Source organism: Phyllobates terribilis, unplaced genomic scaffold (assembly GCF_046119375.1).
Source record: "Phyllobates terribilis strain yellow unplaced genomic scaffold, ASM4611937v1 Scaffold_3__8_contigs__length_932513732, whole genome shotgun sequence".
NCBI lineage: Eukaryota > Metazoa > Chordata > Amphibia > Anura > Dendrobatidae > Phyllobates > Phyllobates terribilis.
In genome coordinates this window covers 775,486,283-775,512,270 of record NW_027362763.1, presented here as the reverse complement: position 1 = coordinate 775,512,270, position 25,988 = coordinate 775,486,283, and the positions used below count along the sequence as shown (strand labels likewise).

At 44.2% G+C, this 25,988-nt stretch overlaps 2 protein-coding genes across 5 annotated transcripts in view; both read left to right on the top strand.

The window, feature by feature from the left end:
* The window catches only part of CHGB (chromogranin B), a 220,947-nt gene extending 199,695 nt beyond the window's left edge, over positions 1 to 21,252 (top strand). For all 4 annotated transcript variants that reach the window (XM_073672261.1, XM_073672260.1, XM_073672263.1 and 1 more), the window contains 3 exons: positions 731 to 824; positions 12,258 to 13,915; positions 20,845 to 21,252. In XM_073672261.1, the coding sequence (XP_073528362.1) occupies positions 731 to 824; positions 12,258 to 13,915; positions 20,845 to 20,928 (1,836 nt within the window). In that variant the 3' untranslated portion in view covers positions 20,929 to 21,252. The remainder of the gene's footprint in view (positions 1 to 730; positions 825 to 12,257; positions 13,916 to 20,844) is intronic.
* LOC141258628 (uncharacterized) lies at positions 21,094 to 24,240 on the top strand. Its single transcript, XM_073673588.1, has 2 exons — positions 21,094 to 21,174; positions 21,444 to 24,240. Exons 1-2 carry the CDS (start codon positions 21,094 to 21,096, stop codon positions 22,590 to 22,592), a joined length of 1,230 nt encoding a protein of 409 aa, XP_073529689.1. The 3' UTR covers positions 22,593 to 24,240.
* The last annotated feature ends 1,748 nt before the right edge of the window (positions 24,241 to 25,988 follow it).

Genomic DNA, 25,988 nt, shown 5'->3' with positions numbered 1-25,988 from the left:
AAATCATTTTATGTCATCTTTGGAGTGGAAAATCTTTCCAAAGTGCCAGTCACAAGGTATATCCCTTCTCTCTAAATTGATATTCTGAAGTCAAATATGATCCATCTTTAGCAGTAAAGACACCGAGACAGATTGCATGAAGTGTAGCAGATCTTTGTCTTTCTGCTCCTGCTCTCATGTCTATCACACTGCATACAGATATACAGATATAACAGAAGCAGGTTTTCAGTTCAGGGCTGGCAATGGACACTGGCAGAAACACTGTCTGCTGGTAAGTTTTGTTAAAGCAAAGTCTAGTACATATAGTGCTGGCAGAAGGCTGATAAAGAAAACTGCCCACTTAAAAAAAGAAAGTTACAAAGCATGAGAATTGGGACAGTTCCTGGACATATTAGCTGATATGTACACCAAAAGCTGTTAAAATGTGATGAGGGAAAGGAACATACATTTCTTCAGGTTTTGTGTGAATTACGGGTATGCGATAAAAATGTAAAAAATTCTTTAGATGAAAAAAAAAACTTGCTATCCTATCTTTCCTTAAGTCGCCATTATTACACTTTCAAACAATGAATGTCATTGTCTATGTACTGAGACTGCAAGGAGTCAATTGGTGAAGTTCTTCAATCCTTGTTACGTTTATGATACCCAGTCCCTATACTAATAACTATATATGTTCTTCACTCATTAAAGCAAATGATAGAAAATATACTGACTCACTTTCTATATCTAGGTAACACGCTGTATCGTTGAAGTGCTTTCAAATGCTTTGGCGAAACCCAACGCTCCACCAATTGACCCAGAATGTAAAGAAATCCTAAAGAAAAGTAAGTATAATCACACAAGGCAATAACATAATATTGTTATATATATATGAGCAGGGAGCTCATATAAAGTGTGGCCAAAAATAAAAAAAAAGCTAAATCAAACTGTATCTGTCTTCCAAATACATTTATTGGGGGACCAAACCGGTCTTCTTATGAGAAGGCTTCTTTTTTTTTTATATATGTGTACCTTTCTTAAAAGTCTGAGATTGTGCTTTCCACAACCTAATTTACTATTTAATTTAAAATAAGCTGTGGAGGCAGATTCTCGGGGAGATCTATTCCCCACCCATAGATCTTAAAACTTCATTTACATATTAAGAAAAGCATGCATTTCTCTGGAATAAGACATCAGATTGCAGATATCAATGTATCATTTTATTCAGCTTCCTATGACCTTTATGCCCATATAGACGGCTTAGGAGGGTGGATCCTACTGACATATTCCCTTTAAGTGCTGATCTATGTTATTGGCTGATTTGAGTTGGGTATGTGTCAGAGATAAATGATAGATTTATTTGCATTGTTTTCTTCTGCTCTATGTCGGATGCAACATTTGCCCAGTACAGTACATGGCTTTGTATACAAAGAGCTCCGATGAACATGCAGCAGTGCAGGAACACAATGCTCACACTGCTAACGATCCCTAGGGATTGCATTTGCCATATGTCATTATGTCATTAGTGACTGAAATGTCGGTTTTAAAGACTGCAGCTAATGTACATTAACTCCTTACTGTAATGTGTTATTTGCCTCAAAAACCAAAGAGCACAGAATGTTTAACTTTAATGAAATGGCTTCTGTAATGCAAGAGAGCAAAATAATTAACTCAGGCAGATGATATTAACCCAGGGCGAAACTTCACAGAGAGGAGCCAGACTGAATGCTAACTGCATTAAGTAATCGTTATGGTCGCATCGACCAGACACCATGTTACAGATAATAAGAGCAGGTCGGTGGTTTTTTCTTGATGCTGTGGATGGGTCAGAAGTAGGGGAGCACATTCTTTACAGATCCAAGGGCCACATTGTCATATCAAACAACTCACAGGGGCCACAGTAAAATTGTCATATTAAAAGTATATTCCATAAATGTTTGATAGATGGAGATTTCATTTACAAGACTTCCACCTTTCAGGAGAATGAAGGTATTTCCCCCTCAATAGGACTCTAAAGAGGAGGCAGATGCATGTGTCGCTCTTCATTAAGGAATATGACGATTGTGCCAACACTCTAGAATTTTACAACTCCCATAAACTATAGAGGAGAAGGTTGTCTGCATAGATTGCCAACTCTCAATTTATATAATACTTTCTTTTAGAGTGGTAAACAGGGGTCAAGAAACTTAATTCTCTTGATGTATGGTGGTCCCGGAGATATGCACCGCTGGACACCATTAATCATTTTTGTGTCTCTGCTAAAATTTTTTGACAATTGAACCCTTTTAGAGCACAAGTACTAATAATAAAAGTTTTCTTACATTGCAGTGCCTGCGCTGGGGGCACCGCTGCCACCAGGAATTTCGGGGCCCCATACTCGCAAAATTTTCAGGCCCCTTTAAGACTCCACCCAGTCTCCACCCCAACTCCGCCTCCATCTCTCGAACCTTCCACAGTCCCACCACCCACTCTTGGAAAAACTCTTTTTTTTTCTGCACCACATCTTCACCAATCACACATTAACAGTTCTCATCTCACACACATAGCCAACAGCTTTTGTTTTGGCCGAAATAATTTTTAGGCCGCCACCACGACAAGGTAGACTCTTCTGGAAGAGCCCTACTCTACTCTAACCTATTAAACATTTTTTATAATACCAAAATTCTTTTTAGGTATATTTTTATTTAAGGGAATGTGTCAAATATATTTTTTAAAATGACCAATAATACCACATACAAGGGACAAATACCATCACACCATGACCAGACCACATATTACCACCACATAGTGACCGAATAATACCACATACAAGGGACAAATACCACCACACCGTGACCAGACCACATATTACCACCAAATAGTGACTGAATAATACCACATACAGGGACAAATACCGCCACACCGTGACCAGACCACATATTACCACCATATAGTGACTGAATACTACAACACTGAACATTAATAAAAAAGCATAATACTAATATTACCATAAGTACCATTATACACTGGAGTCCTGTGTATAGTATGTAGTGTATAGTGTCAGTGTACAGGTAACACACTGACTCACCGGTGACGTCTCTAGTTGAAGTCCTTCATCTTCGCTTTTCCTCTTCATCCAGCACAGACCGCCAATTCTTCTAGCCAGGACTCATCTCTGCATAAAATAACACAGTTATCTAGGGCAGCTTCCAGATCAAATTCCCCAATTTTCCCCAACTTCTACACTACACCAGATGAAGAAAAAAAAGTGACAGTGTCGCCCTGCACAGTAATAGGACCCCCCCTCACTGAAAACAGTATCTTCAAAAATAAAATAAACCTCAGCAGTAATAATATCCTTTAATTAGCCCCTACAGTAATAATGTCCTACATCCTGCCCCCATGTCTCCATCCTGCCCCCATGTCTATATCCTGCTTCCATTGTCTCCATCCTGCCCCCAGTGTCTCCATTCGTCTCCATCCTGCCCCCATTGTCTCTCCATCCTGCCCCCAATGTCTCTCCATCCTGCCCCCAATGTCTCCATTCGTCTCCATCCTGCCCCCATTGTCTCTCCATCCTGCCCCCATTGTCTCTCCATCCTGCCCCCATTGTCTCTCCATCCTGCCCCCATTGTCTCTCCATCCTGCCCCCAATGTCTCTCCATTCTGCCCCCAATTTCTCTCCATTCTGCCCCCAATGTCTCTCCATTCTACCCCCTATGTCTCTCCATTCTACCCCCTATGTCTCTCCATCCTGCTGCCCCCCTATGTCTCTCCATCCTGCTGCCCCCCTATGTCTCTCCATCCTGCTGCCCCCCTATGTCTCTCCATCCTGCTGCCCCCCTATGTCTCTCCATCCTGCTGCCCCCCTATGTCTCTCCATCCTGCTGCCTCCCAAGTCTCCCCATCCTGCTGCCCCCCTATGTCTCTCCATCCTGCTGCCCCCCTATGTCTCTCCATCCTGGTTCCCCCCTATGTCTCTCCATCCTGGTTCCCCCCTATGTCTCTCCATCCTGGTTCCCCCTATGTCTCTCCATCCTGCTGCCCCCCCTATGTCTCTCCATCCTGCTGCCCCCCTATGTCTCTCCATCCTGCTGCCCCCCTATGTCTCTCCATCCTGCTGCTCCCCTATGTCTCTCCATCCTGCTGCTCCCCTATGTCTCTCCATCCTGCTGCCCCCCTATGTCTCTCCATCCTGCTGCCCCCCTATGTCTCTCCATCCTGGTTCCCCCCTATGTCTCTCCATCCTGGTTCCCCCCTATGTCTCTCCATCCTGGTTCCCCCTATGTCTCTCCATCCTGCTGCCCCCCCTATGTCTCTCCATCCTGCTGCCCCCCTATGTCTCTCCATCCTGCTGCCCCCCTATGTCTCTCCATCCTGCTGCTCCCCTATGTCTCTCCATCCTGCTGCTCCCCTATGTCTCTCCATCCTGCTGCCCCCCTATGTCTCTCCATCCTGCTGCCCCCCTATGTCTCTCCATTCTGCTGCCTCCCAAGTCTCCCCATCCTGCTGCCCCCCTATGTCACTCCATCCTGCTGCCCCCTATGTCTCTCCATTCTGCGTCCCCTATATGTCTCTCCATTCTGCCACCCCCTTATGTCTCTCCATTCTGCTGCCCCCATATGTCTCTCCATTCTGCTGCCCCCATATGTCTCTCCATTCTGCTGCCTCCATATGTCTCCCCATTCTGCTGCCCCCCTATGTCTCTCCATCCAGCTGCCCCCCTATGTCTCTCCATCCAGCTGGCCCCCTTTGTTTCTCCATTCTGCTGGCCCCCTTTGTTTCTCCATTCTGCTGCCCCCCTATGTCTCTCCATCCAGCTTGCCCCCTTTGTTTCTCCATTCTGCTGGCCCCCTTTGTTTCTCCATTCTGCTGCCCCCATATGTCTCTCCATTCTGCTGCCCCCATATGTCTCTCCATTCTGCTTCCCCATATGTCTCTCCATTCTGCTTCCCCATATGTCTCTCCATTCTGCTTCCCCATATGTCTCTCCATTCTGCTTCCCCATATGTCTCGCCATTCTGCTTCCCCATATGTCTCGCCATTCTGCTGCCCCCCTATGTCTCGCCATTCTGCTGCCCCCCTATGTCTCGCCATTCTGCTGCCCCCATATGTCTCGCCATTCTGCTGCCCCCATATGTCTCGCCATTCTGCTTCCCCATATGTCTCTCCATTCTGCTTCCCCATATGTCTCTCCATTCTGCTGCCCCCCTATGTCTCGCCATTCTGCTGCCCCCCTATGTCTCTCCATCCTGCTGCCCCCCTATGTCTCTCCATCCTGCTGCCCCCCTATGTCTCTCCATCCTGCTGCCTCCCAAGTCTCCCCATCCTGCTGCCCCCCTATGTCTCTCCATCCTGCTGCCCCCCTATGTCTCTCCATCCTGGTTCCCCCCTATGTCTCTCCATCCTGGTTCCCCCCTATGTCTCTCCATCCTGGTTCCCCCTATGTCTCTCCATCCTGCTGCCCCCCCTATGTCTCTCCATCCTGCTGCCCCCCTATGTCTCTCCATCCTGCTGCCCCCCTATGTCTCTCCATCCTGCTGCTCCCCTATGTCTCTCCATCCTGCTGCTCCCCTATGTCTCTCCATCCTGCTGCCCCCCTATGTCTCTCCATCCTGCTGCCCCCCTATGTCTCTCCATTCTGCTGCCTCCCAAGTCTCCCCATCCTGCTGCCCCCCTATGTCACTCCATCCTGCTGCCCCCTATGTCTCTCCATTCTGCGTCCCCTATATGTCTCTCCATTCTGCCACCCCCTTATGTCTCTCCATTCTGCTGCCCCCATATGTCTCTCCATTCTGCTGCCCCCATATGTCTCTCCATTCTGCTGCCTCCATATGTCTCCCCATTCTGCTGCCCCCCTATGTCTCTCCATCCAGCTGCCCCCCTATGTCTCTCCATCCAGCTGGCCCCCTTTGTTTCTCCATTCTGCTGGCCCCCTTTGTTTCTCCATTCTGCTGCCCCCCTATGTCTCTCCATCCAGCTTGCCCCCTTTGTTTCTCCATTCTGCTGGCCCCCTTTGTTTCTCCATTCTGCTGGCCCCCATATGTCTCTCCATTCTGCTGCCCCCATATGTCTCTCCATTCTGCTTCCCCATATGTCTCTCCATTCTGCTTCCCCATATGTCTCTCCATTCTGCTTCCCCATATGTCTCTCCATTCTGCTTCCCCATATGTCTCGCCATTCTGCTTCCCCATATGTCTCGCCATTCTGCTGCCCCCCTATGTCTCGCCATTCTGCTGCCCCCCTATGTCTCGCCATTCTGCTGCCCCCCTATGTCTCGCCATTCTGCTGCCCCCATATGTCTCGCCATTCTGCTTCCCCATATGTCTCTCCATTCTGCTTCCCCATATGTCTCTCCATTCTGCTGCCCCCCTATGTCTCGCCATTCTGCTGCCCCCCTATGTCTCGCCATTCTGCTGCCCCCCTATGTCTCGCCATTCTGCTGCCCCCCTATGTCTCGCCATTCTGCTGCCCCCCTATGTCTCGCCATTCTGCTGCCCCCATATGTCTCGCCATTCTGCTTCCCCATATGTCTCTCCATTCTGCTTCCCCATATGTCTCTCCATTCTGCTGCCCCCCTATGTCTCGCCATTCTGCTGCCCCCCTATGTCTCGCCATTCTGCTGCCCCCATATGTCTCTCCATTCTGCTGCCCCCACGATGCGGCTTTAAAAAAAAAAAAGTTATAAAAAAAAAACTTCTTCTTACCTTCCGGCGCTCCAGCGCCCAGCTCTCCCATCACCGGAAGCACTATCGCTGGCACATGAAAGTGACTTGCTTGTTAACTATTGCCATGCTGGAAGTTTCCCGCACAGTAATAGATTTAAGGACGCACGTTCACAGTGACTGAACCGGCAGGGAGCCGCTGGGGGCCCCGTGGACACTGCTGCTGGGCCCAGTGAGCAGAAGAATGGGGCCCAATTGGGTCCCCTCTGGTCGCCGGGCCCCATACGCCAGTAAAGGCAGCAATGCCCTGATGGCGGACCTGGCTGGGGGGATTCAGAAGTCTGCAGTCACACAGAGTGACTGCAGACTTTTCATTTTAGACCAGACAACCCCATAGAAAGGGATCCCACCTGAGTGCTTTTTGTCTTCCTCAAGCTCAGTATTTCTGTATAAATGAGTCTTGGAAGTTTGCTGGCTATATTTCTTACACACTACTGAACATTTAATATAAAACATAATCGATTATTCTGGTGAATACATTTTGTATTTTACATGTAAATATATTTTAGTGAAACTATACATCAAATATGATCTAAAAGTGGAGGTCTATTCTGCAACTTTTGGCTAACAACAGAAGTCTATTAGAATCCAAAAAACATCTGAGATCCTGCCTTACTTTGCAAAAGAAAAATGAGGCTGATCACAGACTGTTCTTATCATGTTTGCTAATGTCTACAGGAATTCTTTGCATATATTTATGCTATGCCATACTGCCATTAGGGAGCTATAGAACTGGTGACAAGTGAAGTTATGCAACTATTTGATATAATTTATGTTTACATTAATAATTATTCTCAACATCCGTGTTTGCTATCAGTGGATGAAAATGTTTATTTCACACCCAGAAATTAAAAATCTGCACTCTTCACACTGGAAATCCAATATCAGAAAGTTGCATGACTACTAGTTAATGGTCAGAGTCGGGTAACATGATGTGATATTCAGACCAGTAAAAAATGATACCCTGATGACCCATTATGAGCCAATAGGATAAAAATGTTGCAATCAATATAAGTAATATAAAATAATATTCTTGTTCACTTTTTCAATGTTACACAGGTTTGACACATTTCACATTGATAAAAATAGGATTTTCTGGCTTTGTAGCTCAGGGTAAAGATAGCGAAATTTCATGCTGTATCCAGGAGACGCAGCCGCCCCCAGATTCAGGCACAAACTGGGACAAATCTGTCTGTTTGGGCTGAAGTATTCAACTTTGTTAAAGGGAACCTGACAGAAGGTTTTTGCTATGTAATCTGAAGACAGCATGATTCAGGGGCTGAGGCACAGACTTCAGGGATGTGTCACTTACTAGGCTGTGTGCTGTTGTTTCCGTACAATGAATATTTTATCACCAAGAGATTATCACTGCCAGGACTAGCCACCTCTTGCCAAGCGGTCCAACCACGCCCCCTCTTCTGATAAGCAGTACACTGTCAATAGACTATGTACATACAGAGCCTGGTGTGGGCGGGGGCAGCTTTCTGAGCTCTGCTTCATGCTTCATCTAAAAACACTGTTTGTGTCACAACTACTGAACCCAGTAGACTAAGTGATACATCGTTGGAATCAGGGTCTCTTTTCCTACATTGTGTTGTTCTCAGATGAGGTAGCAAAAACTTAGTGAAAATTTCTCTTTAAACCTAAAATTATAATTTTACCTAATATGCAGTAATTTTAGTTAGAGCTTCTTCCCACCATTGAACAAGGTGAGACTGCCTTCGTAGAGGATCCCCAGTGGCTTAGGTTTTGCCACCAAAAACACTCCAATTTGAGACTACCCCTAAAGAGGGTTTATAAATCATTTGTGCTGTTTTACAGGTAATATTAATATTTGTATCAATATTAGCTTCTATATGTGATCTGTGTGCACAATGTAGGGATCATACTCACTTGGGTGCCATGGGAGGAAAACAGGAAGCATGTCCTTTTAAATGTCCATAACAGTTTATTGGCTTCATAAACTGATCAAAAGCAAAATGAAAACAAACAGCCTTAGTTGCAGGCAAAATCAAAGAAAACAGTCAGTTTAGCAAAGTCTCTGGATAGCCAGCACTGTGGTCACACAGGCTGGCAAGGATACAGTACACGACCCAGTCTGGAGACAACCACACACAGGAGGCCTTCTCCCTCCAGACTCACAGACCATGTGCCAAACAGCCTCCATTATATAGGCTGGTAAACGCACCCAGAGGTGAGGTATGTGGGTAGCTGGACCTGCCCAACTCTCTAAGCTACCCATAACCCGGTCCCATGTGCACCAAAAGATCCTCTTAGTGTGTGCGTGCACTAGAGAAACATTCCAGGCTACATCACAGAGGCCAACCATCTCTGTGACACATACCTCCCATCGACTATGCGACCATTAGCCACCTTACAACAAGTAGACAAAACCCGTCAGATGATTCATGTCATCAGTACCATTGGTTCCAGAAATCAGGCACAGGCTCCCTCATTGCAGACAGCTTTGTTTAATGAGGAATTCAGAATGTGGATAAGGTTAGCAAGGTTCTCACCAACTTCTCTCCATCCAGCTTGGCTTGATTAACTAATCTCTCCCTGAGATGGGCAGATGTGTGCAATGGGTGAATTTATCCCAGATTCATGTCCCTGGGTCAGGCTGCATAAATCACCAGAGGAAAGAGCCTAATAGATTTGGGCAATATAAGTATAATAACCTTTGTAAGCACTATATATTCCATCTCTATAAAAACTGCCGACCTAAGGACTATTAGATGAAAGGATCATCGTGTAGCAATACACAAAGGGGGGGAGGGCCGAAGCACAAAAATTGATGATCCATGACAATGTCATAATAAATAGTATAAATTTTATTGACAAATAACAAATGGGGGGGAAAATACAGGCTGATCGCCGGAACGCACATCGGGGTTGGCGCACATGTGAACAGCAACGCAGGTATACTCTTATATGGGACATTTCCTCCTGTGATTGATTATGTTCTACATGAATCATTAGGTCTCCAGTAGAAACATTTATATATTTGGGTTCTGGCATATCAATGTCAGTTTGGTTTAGGCGGTTGTATATATATGTACATTATGCCTGCTCTGGAGTTCCTCCATTTAACGTGTGCGCCATTTTAATACTGTGTGTCTTTCATGTGTGTATTTTCACCCCCATTTGTTATTTGTCAATAAAATTTATACTATTTATTATGACATTGTCATGGATCATCAATTTTTGTGCTTCGGCCCTCCCCCCCCCCTTTGTGCATAAATCACCAGACAGGTTCTCTTTAACAGTGGAAATATCTAATTTAGAATTGATCCTTCTGTTAGACCCAAAGGACTATAGTATCTGTACGCCATGGAGCTCACGGATCCCTGCAGAGGGGACACAGGAAAACCTCTCCTTTACTAATGTAAACAGGGTTTAATAACTTAAGGGTCTATCCAGGACTTAGTCTTTAGGTCTACAGTTAAAAAAAAAAAACAGGCAGGTAGTTGCTACCTACCTGCCTGCCTGATGTACCCGGTGTCGATCTCTGCCGGCATAGAGCGGACACAGGCTGCTCCTGCCGGCAATTCAGCTTCTGCTGACGTCACTTTGGCAGAACAGTGGCTTCTTTTTCATTCTGCTCTGTTGATGGGGCGTGGCTGCGGATAGCATGCTGATTGACAGACAGCTCCCCGCTGCCTAACTGCGGGGAGCCGGCAGTCAATCAGCAAAATGTTGGAAGTCACACCTTGTCGAAGGAGCAGAGTGGAAGGAGAAGAGCTGCTCTGTTGACCTTTAATAACCTATTCTGCCAGCAGACTGCAGGATGAATACTGTATATATTTCCTTTTCTGGACAGGCAGGAATAAGAGTGTTCTCTCATTACAGATAACAGCTCTTCTGTTTAATGGATTGGTACATGCACTGATATTTTTTCAGGATGTATTATTATCACAGATGTGGATGGATGAGTCACAGATCTATTATATTCTGTTTATCAAGTGGTTTATTAGTTTCCCGTAATCCTTTGCAACTCATCGTACCCTTCACATCTGTATGATACCACAGAGAAAACACTGAAAACAAACAATGCAAAAAATCTCCTTTTAATTTTTGAGGTCTAAATAGCAAAATGGTATTTTTTATATCAATTTCTTTTTTCTATCCATGTGTGGGCTTACAATAGGCTCTAATGAAAGCAATGATTTATATCATGAATATCTATATGAAAAATAACAGGTTATTTCTCATTAATGCAGACATTAGAATTGCTTTCAAAGGTTATTTCCATCTTGTACATTTATGGCATATCCACAGATATGAAAGAAATGTATCGTAAATGCAGATCACACCAAAAGGACCTGCATCAATATCGAGAGCAGGGCCCCATTGTGCGCTGCTTTTAGTGGAGAAGTGTTTGGTATTCCCATAGAATGGGAATTATGGCCACCTCTTCACTGACTGCAGCCAAGGAAAGGACACAGACAGAAGAGGGTCCCTGTTTAAGAACAATATATGGGCTTTTCAGTCCAATAGCTCATCATAATGCACAATTCCACTTGCTTTGAGGTTGGAAGTGGCCCCCCTTACCCTTTGGGCCCCTGTGCGGCTGCACAGATTGCACCAATAGTATATCCGCCCCTACAGCAACCCATTCTCGAGATATCCCATTAGTTGGATCTGCATCTACTATGAATTTATGGCATATTCTGTGGATGTTCCTTAAATGTACAAGATGGGAATACCCCCTTTAAAGTGTTGTCCAGGCAGGTAAAATTATTTTCACAGCTTAGAAGATGGTAAATAAGGAAAAGAAGTCATTCTAACCTCACCTACGCCCCATGTTCAGGTACTGACAGGTGTTCCCATCTCAGCCATGAATAGTTGAAAAAGTAATACTCCTTTGAGATAGAATTTATAGGAGATTTTAAACTGAAATAAATATAAACATTCATAATTCTGTTTTTTTGCTTTGTTATTTTGCTTTGTCATTTTTACAGAAAAAGTATATGATGTTGCTTTTTACCTCTTATGTAGAGAGGGATTTCATCAATCAAATTCACTGTTGTCAAACAATAGACGGGGAGTCGTTATAACAAGCTAGTCAGGGGCAGGGGCCACCTTTAAGAGCAATGGTGGCCAACTTGGCTCCATGCAATCGCTATAAAACTCAGACAGGGAATAAGAATATAAATAGGACTTTTATCACTAGCATTTTCACCATATATTTTATTTAGCTAAAAACAGATTAAAAAAAAAATCAAAACAGATCCTTATTTTTTTGATTCTTTTGGAAGAAACAACATCTATATAAAAATCTCATAATACTGTGCGCACAACACACTTTTTGGAGATGCACCCATAAAAATGGAGAATACAGTATATATCTCCTGTTGCTTAAAGTTGTGCAGAGCACTCATAGTACAAGAGCATTTATGCCTGATCATTATTTCAGAGAAATCTTTGCTTAACTAATTTGCATGGCATCGGCTTTAGTGTAAAATGTAAAGAAAAATATTGATTCCTATAGTAGAAATCCAAAATATTAATAAGTTGTGTTAAGAGAGAAACTGAGCAAATATTAATTGAAGTATTTTGAAACTTCTCTTGTAGGCAGTCCACACAGATTGGATGAAAAAGAGGATGAACAGAAGGAGTATGAAACAAGAAACATCAAAGATTTTGGCAGGATGGATGAACACCAACATGAAAGCAATGAAGAAGTAAAGCAAAGTCGAGTTTTACCAGAAGAAGAAAATGAAGAGAAGCGGCACCATGCAGAAGGTGAAAGCACAGAGAGAAAAGAAGAAGAAAAGAAACATGTAGAAGATAAAGAAGAGCGCACTGGACACTCCAAAGAAAGGGGCAGGATTGATGATGATGACGATGAAGATGGGGATGATGAGGAAAGAGGAGATCACACAAACCATAATGAAATAGAGGAAATGGAAAAAAAGGGCAAATATCATCATGATGATTCACATGAGGTAAAACATGATATTTTTGACAAAAAAGTTCATCAGACAGCTAAAAATGTGGAAGAATTCTCAGAAGAAGATGAGGAACCCAACCATTTAGAAGAAATCATGAAGAGACACCCCATAAGCCAAAGTCTGAAAGAACCTCTTTTCCACTCAGATAAATACCCTTCAGCTCACTCTGATGAACTTTCTGAAGAATCTGATGAAAAGGAAGAAGAAAGAAAAAGAAGTTATAATCCAAAGCATGATGACTTTGTCCGAACATTACTTGATTATGAAGAGAAGAGAAGTCTTCAAGAACAGAGAAATCATCCTCCTTCAGATGAAGATTCATTCCACTACAGGGGACAAAAATCAAACTATGACCAAGACTTTTTCGAGAATCCCCTGAAAAATAGTTATAAGAAGAGAGCACACCATGAGAGAGAAAGTTCTGAAGAGTCAAGAGAAAAGAGATACCATTACCAAGGCAGTGACGAAGAGAAAGACAATCATGACACCAATGATGAAAGCAATGAGAGAGAATTAATGGGACATCATTATGAAGACAGACATCATTTAGAAATTAAGAGGTGGCCAAGTCAGAAACATGCACAACCACATTATAAAGAAAGCAACGAGGACAGTGAAGAAAGCAATGAAGATATTGCAAAACGCCATAGAGATGACAGACTGGAAAAGCAGGAACTCTACAAGAAACTGAAACATCATCTACAGGACAGTGAAGAAGAAAAACAAGAAGACAAGAGACACTATTTAGGTGATGAAATGGTGGATGAGAGGCAAAGATATTTTCCAGAGTTATCTTATGAGCCAAAGATAAGGCATTATAATGAAAAAAATACAGATGAATCAACTTACCCTGGTAATGACAAGTACAAGAGACGTCATTCTGAAGAAGAAACAAGGTCCTTCAGCAAATATGCGATTGCTGATGACCCTTTCAGGTGGAAGAGCAGATATTTTGAGAACAGTGATAACAGTGAAGAAGAGAGAAAGAGAAGTTTGCAAACCAAAAATGTGTTTCCAGAATATGATGATTATGATTTATGGGGGAAAAAACAATTCCTTGATGACATAAATCATGAATATGGTGAAAAGAGGAATCCACTCAAAATCCCAAAAGTTGAAGAAAAAAGACAATATGACAGAATGGATGAACTGGCTCAGCTACTAAATTATAAGAAAAAATCGGTTGAGTTTCCAGATTTCTATGACTCAGGAGAAATAAAAAAGCGCCATTATAATGAACGAAGCAGACCACGCCAAAGACCATTAACAGAAGATGAGGTAAAAAATGTACTTCTTTTTAAAAGTTGTCTATCTAAATGTATCTTTACAAAATTTGAACAATGTGACAGTAAAGATAAGATGAATGTTGATTACAATCATAATATGACGCTCCCAGACTGGGGCCATTCTGTCCCTGTACATACAGAGAGCCTATGGATCCATAATGTGAAACTATGGGGACTCTTACAGATTACTGACACAATGTCTTCCTTGGCAGTTCTGAAAGCCTGAAGAAAGACTGGTTGATATGGGTGTGTTGCCTGAAGATACTGTGGTTGTAAGAGCAGGGCCTGAGAGAATCGGGTCGATTATGCCAATGGCACTGTGATCAAACTCTAATCAGAGTATGATCATAATGTGCTCCGATTATCTCAGATGAGGAGAAGATAAAGGAAAAAATTTCTCCATCATCTCCATTCTGTCAGTGTGTGGAAATCGGACAGTCCGATGTTTTCAATGCACTCATTGACTTCCATGGCCGAGTGCGATCCGAATATCATATCAAACTCCAGGCATGCAGTGATTTTGTTCATCAAACAGGCTCTATCCAAGGAAAAAATCGGACATGGGCACGGCCTCATAGACTAACATTGGTCCAAGTGCAATCTGATGTTTTGTCAGATCGCAAAACGGACCGAAAATCCCCTCGTTTGCACCTGCGCTTAGGCAGTTTATCTACTCTGGACAAATTAATTAAATTGTGGCTGAATAAGCAGAATTAACAAAATATTGTTAAAATAACACAAAAGCAAACACTGAAATTAAACCCCAAAAAAAAAGTCTGGAAAGAAAACAATAATGATATTTGTAATTGACCATAGATTTTTAGATCAACTAGGGGAGAGAACAGGCATCAAGGTTCTCTGGCCATCTGTCCTTAGATGTGCTATTTATTAAAAATACTTGATGTCACATCCAATGGCCGATCGGCTCTAGAAAGAGAAACTTTTGGCATCTTCATTTCTCCAATGAATTAGTTATCCACCAAAATTAAAAATGACCAGAGACCCCTAATGACATTTGCTTTTAACTGTAAAATTTGACATAACAACTCATGATAATGTAAGTATTATTTTAGAAATGCCTATTTTCTTCTACAAACAGCATAGATTGTGGGTGGCATTGCTGCCCAGCTCCTTTTACTTTAGTGAATATGAGCTGCAATACCAGACACAACCCATGGATCGGAGTGATGCCATTTGTTAAAACTGTAGCCACATTTTTCTAAATCCGGACAACTCTAATATCACAATGACTATTTTATATATGATGAAAAGATAATATTTAAAGAGGACCTGTCGCTAGCATTTTTTTTAAACTATTATTATTTATTTACAGACATTATCATCGTTATCCCCATTGGGGCTCACAATCTAATTTGCCTACCAGTATGTCTTTGGAACTCTTGTCTATGCCACATTTCTCCTGATTCTGGCCCCAATTTTATCTTGTTCCTGCACATCTCCATTCCAAAGATTTGGCTTCCTTTTCCTTATATGGAAATCTAGTCTTTTTTTTTTAGCCAAGTAGGTGTGGTCCTCAACTCTTTTCTGTAGGCTTATTCTTCAGGATCACTCCATGTTATCTAAAAAGTCTAAATTTACATTCAGGGAAGAGGAGGCCATATCTCAGCAATAGAGAGGAACAGGAACAAAAGGAAAACATTTCCACATTCAGGAAAACAGCAGCATTTGTGGCGCCCCTGTGGGTCCAGTAGCCACAAAGGTACTGCATCTCTCCCAGAGGTGTGGTAACCCACTCTCAGGTAAGGAGGGAGTACTACCCAGGACCCACATACCCACATCCAATACACTCCACTTCAGTAGGGAAGGGCGAGATTGCTCCTAAAGGGAGAGCACAGTCCCTGGTCCCTAGCTGAAGGGTGGAACTAGGTAGAGGAGTTGGGTGGAGGAAGAAGTTCAGTGGGGCACAGAGGGTAGGAGTATAAAAGAGGGTGGAAGGTTCTGGAAGAGTGCAGAGAGTCAGAGTGAGAGTTGGGAGCAGGAGCTCAGGAGGAGCTCTGCTCAGGAGAAGTGGAGAAAGGAGCAGGGCCCAGTGAGAGAGGCCCAGGAGAAGGGAAGAAAGAAGAGAGGAGCAGTGAGAGGCTCCAGGAGGAACAGAGGGGATCCCAGGGGCACGGTGAGTGCGGATGCCACCCGTGCGCCCGAATCCACGCTGACGTGGAGGGATCAGGCCGCAGAGGGGACTGGCCCCTAAACTAGTGGAGAACAACCAGGCTCAGCAAGACAGCTGGAGGCTGCAGCATTTGCAAGGTGTTGTAGCCAAAACCCACAATTATATCGTCGAAAAGGTGGCCACATAGGGTCCAGGGGACTGAGAGCAAGTCGCCCGACAAGGCCCGAGGCCACTGGCTTGGGACACTGATTGTGAGGCGCAGGACAGGAGGGTGAGGGCCAGCGCAGTGAGACGACCTGGAAATGTACATAGAACGTGGTCCCGTCCAAGTACTCCTGAGATACCTGAGGGTTTGCTGGATCACCACCCCGGAGGACACAGGACGACGTGGGCAGTTATAATCCGGAAAGTGTAACCTGAGGAACTTAACAACTGAGTAAAACCTGAAGACTGCACCCCACTGTGTCCTTGAATAATTGCTGCACCATCACCTGCCCTGCCCTGCACTACACTGCACAAACAACAGCTACCTCATCAATTCATTATATCCTGCCCTGGAGCTAAGCTCTGCCTGTGGAGAGCTGAACCAACTCTGCTGCGTCACCATCAGCTCCAGAGGATCTGCACCGCAGCGGCGGCCCCATATAGCCACATACCACAGGTGGCGTCACGAACATTATCTCTATAAAAACTTTATTCCCCTTTCCTTTTACTTTCCCTTTTATTGACCGCCCTGGGTCACGACCGGGTCACTGCCACCGTGACATCCCCAGCACTGACCGGCCCGGCTACTGAGTACCCCACGGCCGTGGGGGCTCGTCACATTTACGCCAGGTTAAAAATGACAAATGTATGGCAAGTGACAGGTCCTCTTTAATTAACTATGAGGTCCATGTGAACCATGAGGTCTTTGTAGTAGAATGGTGAATATCTTCTCAGTATACACTATTCAAAGTATTTACTGTATCTCCTGTACAGTGTATAGAATTTACATTGATTGCAGTATTCTAGTACCCTATACTTTATCTGTTTAGCCTAGAACTTTATCATTTTAAAGGGAATCCGTCACCAAATTTTTGCCACCTAATCTGAGAGCAGCATATTGTAGAGACAGAAACCCTGATTCCAGTGATGTGCCACTTACTGGGCTGTTTAGTGTAGTTTTGATAATTTCCTGCTGATAAAACACTGATTTTATCATCAGAGGACTAGTAAGCCTGCTACTGTAGTCCTCCATATTCATAAGCTCTATATAACCCCGCCCCCACCACTGATTGGTGGCTTTCAGTGTACAAGAGCAGAAAGCAGCCCATCACTGGTGTGGGCTGGGTTAAACAGGGATCAGCATTCAGAGAACTGCTAGATCTGCAGCAGATAAAATAGGGATTTTATCAAAATGACATCAAGCAGCTCAGTAAATAATACATCAATGGAATCAGGGTCTTTGGCCCTACATTATGCTGCTTTCAGATGGGATTGCAAAATCTAGTGACAGATTCCCTTCAAAGCATAACTTTCCAATCCGGAATCTGTGATACTTGGTCAACAAGACTTATGACTTATAGGCCATGTTCACACATTCACTATGCAGTTAGTTTTTTTCCCTCAGTATTTGGAAGCCAAAACCAGGAGAGGAACAATCAGAGGAAAAGTATAATAGAAACACGTCACCACTTCTGTATTTATCACCCACTCCTGGTTTTGACTTACAAATACTGATGTGAAATACTGACCAGATACTGAACATGTGAACATGGCCTTATAGCAAGAATAACAAACTTCTGCTCAGAGAAGCTCAGTGATGAGGCAGACAGTAACTGATGGAGAAAAATGGCAGACTACTACAAGCTTCCATGAGTAAGAACTCCCCGGTGTACTTTATTCACAGGTTCCCCCATTGTAATGAATATCATGGATCACTGCTTTAAGAGCGTCTTTCAGGAGCCCATTGTAGCGGCGACAGATGCACTTTAATATATATTGAACATGCATTACGTTAAATGCTTCTCTGCCCTGGGATATTATTGACATTTAGAATCTTCCTGTCTCCATTATAGACACAGTTGGAGAAAGAATCCATCAAGCGATGGAATTAATCAAATAGTTAGAGCAGATACTTCAATATGGATCCCTCAGGAAAGATCGGTGGCATGTTTTAACACGTGCTAGATTCAAAAAAAAAGCACGGAGGCATCGTAGGGTGGCACAGAGTAGGCCAGATTTATGAAACCATCTTTGTTGCCCATAGCAACAAATCACAGTGCAACTTTCTTTTTACAAGAGCACTATAAAAAAATGAAAGCTGTGCTATGATTGGTTACTACTAGTGTTGAGCGAGTATGTTCTGTTAACCCTTTCGCCGAGTATTTACAGCGTGCTCAGTGATATGGTTGAATCGCTCCGTGTGCATGATTTGCGACTGTTTGACAGCTTTATTACATGTGAGGAATGCAAAAGAAACTATCATTCCTCACATGTAATAAAGCTGTCAAACTGTCGCAAATCATGCACACGGGGGGGGGGGTGATTTAAACATAACACCGAGCAGCTGAAACTACTCGGTGCTCGCCCGAGCATACTCGCCGAAAGGGTTAACAGAACATACTCGCTCAACACTAGTTACTACGGACAACAAAGACAATGGTTCTGTTACATGGAACCATGGGGAATCTGTCTGCCACAGTGTATACTGTGCTTTATTTACCTACTTACCTGGTACTTAGAGCCTGCACCACACATGTCAAACTCTGGCCCGCAGGGTGATTATATTTGGCCCACGACATCAGAACCACCACCCCTATGTGGGGCCATAATTCTGTATGGAGGACTATGTGGGGCCATTATTCTGTATGGAGGACTATGTGGGGCCCATTATACTGTATGGAGGACTATGTGGGGCCCATTATTCTGTATGGAGTACTGTGTGGGGCCATTATTCTGTATGGAGGACTCTGTGGGGCCCATTATACTGTATTGAGGACTATGTGGGGCCCATTATACTGTATCGAGGACTATGTAGGGCCATTATTCTGTATGGAGGACTATGTGGGGCCCATTATTCTGTATGGAGGACTATGTGGGGCCATTATTCTGTATGGAGGACTAGGTGGGGCCATTATACTGTATGGAAAGCTATTTGGGGCCATTATACTGTATGGAGGACTATGTGGGGCCCATTATACTGTATGGAGGACTATGTGGGGCCATTATTCTGTATGGAGGACTATGTGGGGCCATTATTCTGTATGGAGGACTATGTGGGGCCATTATACTGAATGGAGGACTATGTGGGGCCTATTATACTGTATGGAAAGCTATGTGGGGCCATTATTCTGTATTGAGGGCTATGTGGGGCCATTATTGTGTGTGGATCACTATGTGAGATCCATTATACTGTATGAAGGACTATGTGGGGCCCATTATACTGTATGGAGGACTATGTGGGGTCATTATACTCTTTGGAGGACTATGCGGGCCCCATTATTCTGTATGGAGGACTATGTGGGGCCCATTATACTGTATGGAAAGCTATTTGGGGCCATTATTCTGTATGGAGGACTATGTGGGGCCATTATTCTATATGGAGGACTATGTGGGGCCCATTATACTGTATGGAGGACTATGTGGGGCCCATTATACTGTATGGAGGACTATGTGGGGCCCATTATACTGTATGGAGGACTATGTGGGGCCCATTATACTGTATGGAGGACTATGTGGGGCCCATTATACTGTATGGAGGACTATGTGGGGCCCATTATACTGTATGGAGGACTATGTGGGGCCCATTATACTGTATGGAGGACTATGTGGGGCCCATTATACTGTATGGAGGACTATGTGGGGCCCATTATACTGTATGGAGGACTATGTGGGGCCCATTATACTGTATGGAGGACTATGTGGGGCCCATTATACTGTATGGAGGACTATGTGGGGCCCATTATACTGTATGGAGGACTATGTGGGGCCCATTATACTGTATGGAGGACTATGTGGGGCCCATTATACTGTATGGAGGACTATGTGGGGCCCATTATACTGTATGGAGGACTATGTGGGGCCCATTATACTGTATGGAGGACTATGTGGGGCCCATTATACTGTATGGAGGACTATGTGGGGCCCATTATACTGTATGGAGGACTATGTGGGGCCCATTATACTGTATGGAGGACTATGTGGGGGGCCATTATACTGAATGGAGGACTATGTGGGACCTATTATACTGTATGGAAAGCTATGTGGGGCCATTACTGTGTGTGGATCACTATGTGAGATCCATTATACTGTATGAAGGACTATGTGGGGCCCATTATACTGAATGGAGGACTATGTGGGGCCCATTATACTGAATGGAGGACTATGCGGGGCCCATTATTCTGTATGGAGGACTATGTGGGACCCATTATTCTGTATGGAGGACTATGTGGGACCCATTATTCTGTATGGAGGACTATGTGGGGCCCATTATTCTGCATGGAGCACTATGTGGGGCCCATTATTCTGCGTGGAGCACTATGTGGGGCCCATTATACTGTATGGAGCACTATGTGGGGCCATTATACTGTATAGAGGACTATGTGGGACCCATTATTCTGTATGGAGGACTATGTGGGGCCCATTATTCTGTATACTGGTTGGCCTGCGACTTTGTCTAAGTTTTTCATTTCGGCCCTCTGTGTGTTTTGAGTTTGACATCCCTGGCCTACACTATAAGAAATCTATTGCTGCATGATATTGCAGTATATACATAGCTTATATATAAATCTTCTATATTTCCTCTGCAGGAGAAGGAGTTGGAGAATCTGGCTATTATGGACCTGGAGTTACAGAAGATTGCCGAAAAGCTTAGCAATAACCGACCACGCTGATACAAGGAGTAGCAATACATGAAGCTGAGAGCGATACTATATTTAGCTGAAAACATTCCTACATTTCTTGTCACTGCCTCTTTGAAAGAGAAAAAATATATATATTTAGTCCAGACAAGCAAAATCTAGTTCATTGTTCACAAATAGCATTTTACACTGTTCGATATGTCTGTTTTGACTTTTGCTGTTGATACAAAGATAAATGACATATATTCATACGTCTATAACAGACATTTTACTATGCTTGTGGAATTGTTTTTGTGTAATTGTACTTTATTACATCTTTGTCTTGAGATTTGAAATAATAAAAGCAAACAGAATCTAGTTCTGTGATCCTCGTTATTTTACAAGCTTTTATATCACTAACAAGCTTTCTTTCCTCGGCATCACTGAAACCTGGCTCACCCCCTCCGACACGGCCTCTCCTGCTGCACATTCGTATGGCGGATTCCACCTCTCCCATACCCCCCGCCCCACCAGCAAGCACGGTGGAGGAATAGGTTTCCTCCTCTCAGACAACTGCTCCTTCACCCATATCCCACTGCCACCCTCAATTACTCTCCCCTCTTTTGAAGTTCACTGTGTGCGCATCTACTCCCCCTCCAACCTCCAACTGGCTGTCATCTACCGCCCCCCAGGATCAGCCACCACTTTCTTTGACCTCTTCACCACTTGGCTACTTCATTTCCTCTCCGTTGACATCCCCACTATCCTCATGGGCGACTTCAACATCCCCATTGACACTTCCCTCTCAGCTGCCTCTAAGCTTCTATCCCTCACTTCCTCCTTCGGTCTTACCAAGTGGTCTTCCACACCCACCCACAAAGACGGCTACACGCTGGACCTCATCTTCACACGCCTCTGTTCCCTATCTAACCTCTCTAACTAACCTCTCCCTCTCTCTGACCACAACCTACTTACATTCTCTACGACAACAATCCCCACTCCATAAACTTGCATACCCTCGCAGAAATCTCAAACACCTTGACCTACACTCATTCTCTGAATCCCTTCTCCCTCTTACAGACATTAGTTCCTTAAATGATGCAGATGTTGCTGCCACTTTATACAACACCACAACAGCTGCAGCTCTTGATTCAGTCACCCCCCTCACACATACCAAAGCTCGCACAATCAACAGGCAACCCTGGCACACCAGCCTAACTAAAGAACTGCGACGGGCCTCCAGAGTTGCTGAGCGTAGATGGAAAAGGTCCCACTCCAATGAGCACTTCATCGCATTCAAACAGTCCCTCACTACCGCCAAGTCCACACTCACTGCAGCAAAACAAACATACTTCTCATCTCTCATATCCTCCCTGTCTCACAACCCCAAACAACTATTCAACACCTTCAATTCTCTCCTCCGTCCCCCAGTGCCTCCTCCCTCTCCTCTTACTTCAGCCGAAGACTTTGCCTCATTCTTCAAGCAGAAGATTGACACCATCAGACAAAGCTTTTGCCTAAAGCCCCCACAGCCCCGCCCCACACCTACTCAACCCTCCTCCTCCAAAACCACATTCTCCACCATTACGGAAGATCAACTTTCCTCTTTACTCTCCAAATCACACCTCACCACCTGTAAACTTGACCCAATCCCGTCCCACCTCATGCCAAACCTTACCACTATCTTCATCCCACCCCTAGCCCACCTCTTGAACTAACAACTGGCGTCTTTCCCTCATGCTTCAATCATGCCTCAATCACACCAATCGTCAAAAAGCCCTCCCTTGACCCATCCTCTCTGTCTAGCTATCGCCCCATATCACTTCTCCCCTATGCCTCAAAACTACTGGAACAACACGTCCATTCTGAGCTGTCCTCCCACTTCTCCTCCTGCTCCCTCTTCGACCGCCTACAATCTGGTTTCCGACCGCACCATTCTACTGAAACTGCACTGACTAAAGTCACCAACGACCTACTAACCGCCAAATCTAAGCGACACTACTCTGTCCTCCTCCTCCTGGACCTGTCATCTGCCTTTGACACAGTGGACCATTCCCTCTTACTACAAACTCTCTCATCTCTCGGCATCACAGACTTGGCCCTATCCTGGATCTCCTCATACCTAACAGACAGGACATTCAGTGTCTCTCATTCACAGACCACCTCCTCATCTCGCCCCCTATCTGTCGGTGTCCCCCAAGGTTCAGTTCTAGGACCCCTGCTCTTCTCCATCTACACCTTAGGCCTGGGACAGCTCATAGAGTCTCATGGCTTTCATTATCACCTCTATGCTGATGACACACAGATCTACCTCTCTGGACCCGATATCACCTCCTTACTAACCAAAATCCCACAATGTCTGTCTGCTATTTCATCCTTCTTCTCTGCTAGATTTCTCAAACTTAACATGGACAAAACAGAATTCATCATCTTTCCGCCATCTCATTCAACCCCCCCCAACTGACTTATCTATCAACGTCAATGGCTGCCCACTCTCCCCAGTCCATCAGGCTCGCTGCCTTGGGGTAACCCTGGACTCTGAACTCTCCTTCAAACCACATATCCAAGCCCTTTCCACTTCCTGCCGACTCCAACTCAAAAATATCTCCCGGATCCGCACATTCCTCAACCATGAATCTGCAAAAACACTAGTGCAAGTCCTCATCATCTCCCGCCTTGACTACTGCAACATCCTGCTCTGTGGCCTCCCTTCCAACACTCTCGCACCCCCCCAATCCATCCTAAACTCTGCTGCCTGACTAATCCACCTGTCCCCCCGCTGTTCCCCGGCCTCTCCTCTCTGTCAGTCTCTTCTCTGGCTCCCCATTGCCCAGAGACTCCAGTTCAAAACCCTAACCATGACATACAAAGCCATTCACAACTTGTCTCCTCTATATATCTCTGACCTAGTCTCCCACTACATACCCGCACGCAACCTCCGATCCTCACAAGATCTCCTTCTCTACTCCCCTCTAATCTCCTCCTTCCACAATCGCATACAAGATTTCTCCCGTGCTTCCCCCCTACTCTGGAACTCTCTACCCCAACACATTAGACTCTCATCGACCGTGGAAACCTTCAAAAAGAGCCTGAAGACCCACCTCTTCCAACAAGCCTACGACCTGCAGTAACCACCACTCCACCAATACCGCTGCACGACCAGCTCTACCCTCACCTACTGTATCCTCAACCATCCCTTGTAGACTGTGAGCCCTCACGGGCAGGGTCCTCGCTCCTCCTGTACCAATCGCCGTCACATTGTGTTCAAGATTATTGTAATTGTTCTTGTATGTATACCCCTTTTTCACATGTAAAGTGCCATGGAATAAATGGCGCTATAATAATAAATAATAATAATAATAATAATTGGTGGAGATAGCAAGAGCAGTTTGGCAAATTCTATCGCCGCCATTAATTTTGGAAAAGTAGTTATTAATACCCACATAGCCGCTATGGATCCCTGAGTGGGGGCAGGGGGGGGTGCCAGCGTCAGCGCTTTCAACTGTATCTGCATCCATTCTGTGCGTCTGATGTCTCAGTACAGGGGGCGCAATGACGTCACAATGACCAGAGCAGGTGAGAGGAAAGTATTTTTTTTTATACTGTTTGGAGGGGTACGTGGGGGCCATTATACTGTCTGGAGGTCTATGTTGGGGGCCATTATACTATTTGGAGGGCTATGTGGGGGCCAGTTATACTATTTTGAGGGCTATTATACTATTTTAAGGGCTATGTGGGGACCATTATACTGTTTGGAGGGCTATGTATAGGCAATTATACTGTTTGAAAGGCTATGTGGGGCCATTATACATTTTAAGGATTATGTTGGGGTCTTTATACTATTTGGAGGGCTATGTGGGGGCCAGTTATACTGTTTAGAGGGCAATGTGGAGACCAAAGCAATAAAAAAAGGATTTTGGGGGTATGTCAAAAGCAAATGAAAAGTCAAATATGCTATAGGATTTATACAAGATGAAAAGGGTGATGTGGTCAAAAATGATGTTGAGACGGCCAAACTTTTAAATTCCTATTTTGCATCTGTGTTCTCTAAGAAAGCAAATGTAACATCAACTGATCTTCACTGTGCTATCGAAGGAATAAAATAATCCACGCTGTCTATAAATAGAGAGATGGTGAGGGAACACTTAGTTAATTTAAATGAATTTAAATCTCCTGGTCCAGATGAATTACATCCTATGGTACTGAAAGAGATAGCAGAGGAAATTGCAGAACCACTAGCCAGAATCTTTGAAAATTCCTGGAGAACAGGAGAGGTCCCAGAAGAATGGAGAAGGGCAAATGTTGTCACTATCTTCAAAAGAGGAAAAAAGATGGAGCCAGGAAATTACAGGCCAATGAGCCTTACTTCTATACAGGAAAGATCTCTGAGCAAATTATTAAACAGCACTTATACTTAGTACTTGGGTAAGAAAACAGAAATTAACCAGATCCAGTATGGGTTTGTAGCAAACAAGTCATGCCAGACTAATCTAATTTCCTTCTATGATGGAATCATTGACTGGGTGGATCAGGGAAATGTGGTATGGTATATCTCGACTTCAGCAAAGCATTTGATAAAGTAGTTCATACTATCCATACTGAAAAAATGACCAAGTATGGGATTGACAAGGCTACGGTTAGGTGGATTCATAACTGGCTCAGTGATCGTACTCAAAGAATGGTAATAAATGGTTGCACAGCCAATTGTAAGAGAGTTTCAAGTGGAGTACCTCAAGGCTCTGTCTTGGCCCCAGTATTGTTCAACATTTTTATAAATGACCTAGATAAGGGAACTGAAGATAACCTAATCAAAGTTGCAGATGATGCAAAGCTAGGAGGGATAGCTAACACTAGAGAAGACAGAGAAAGGATTTAGAAGAATCTAGATAAGCTTGCGCAATGGGCAGCGACTAATAGAATGGTATTTAACAGGGAGAAATGCAAGATTCTACATCTGGGCAAGAAAAATGAAAATTACATCTACAAAATGGGAGGAATAAAACTAAGCAATAGCACGTGTGAAAAAGATTTGGGTGAACAGTGTGATACAGCAGCACAAAAGGCAAACACAAAGTCTACAGTAAATTGTGTGAAGTAATTATCCCCCTCTACTC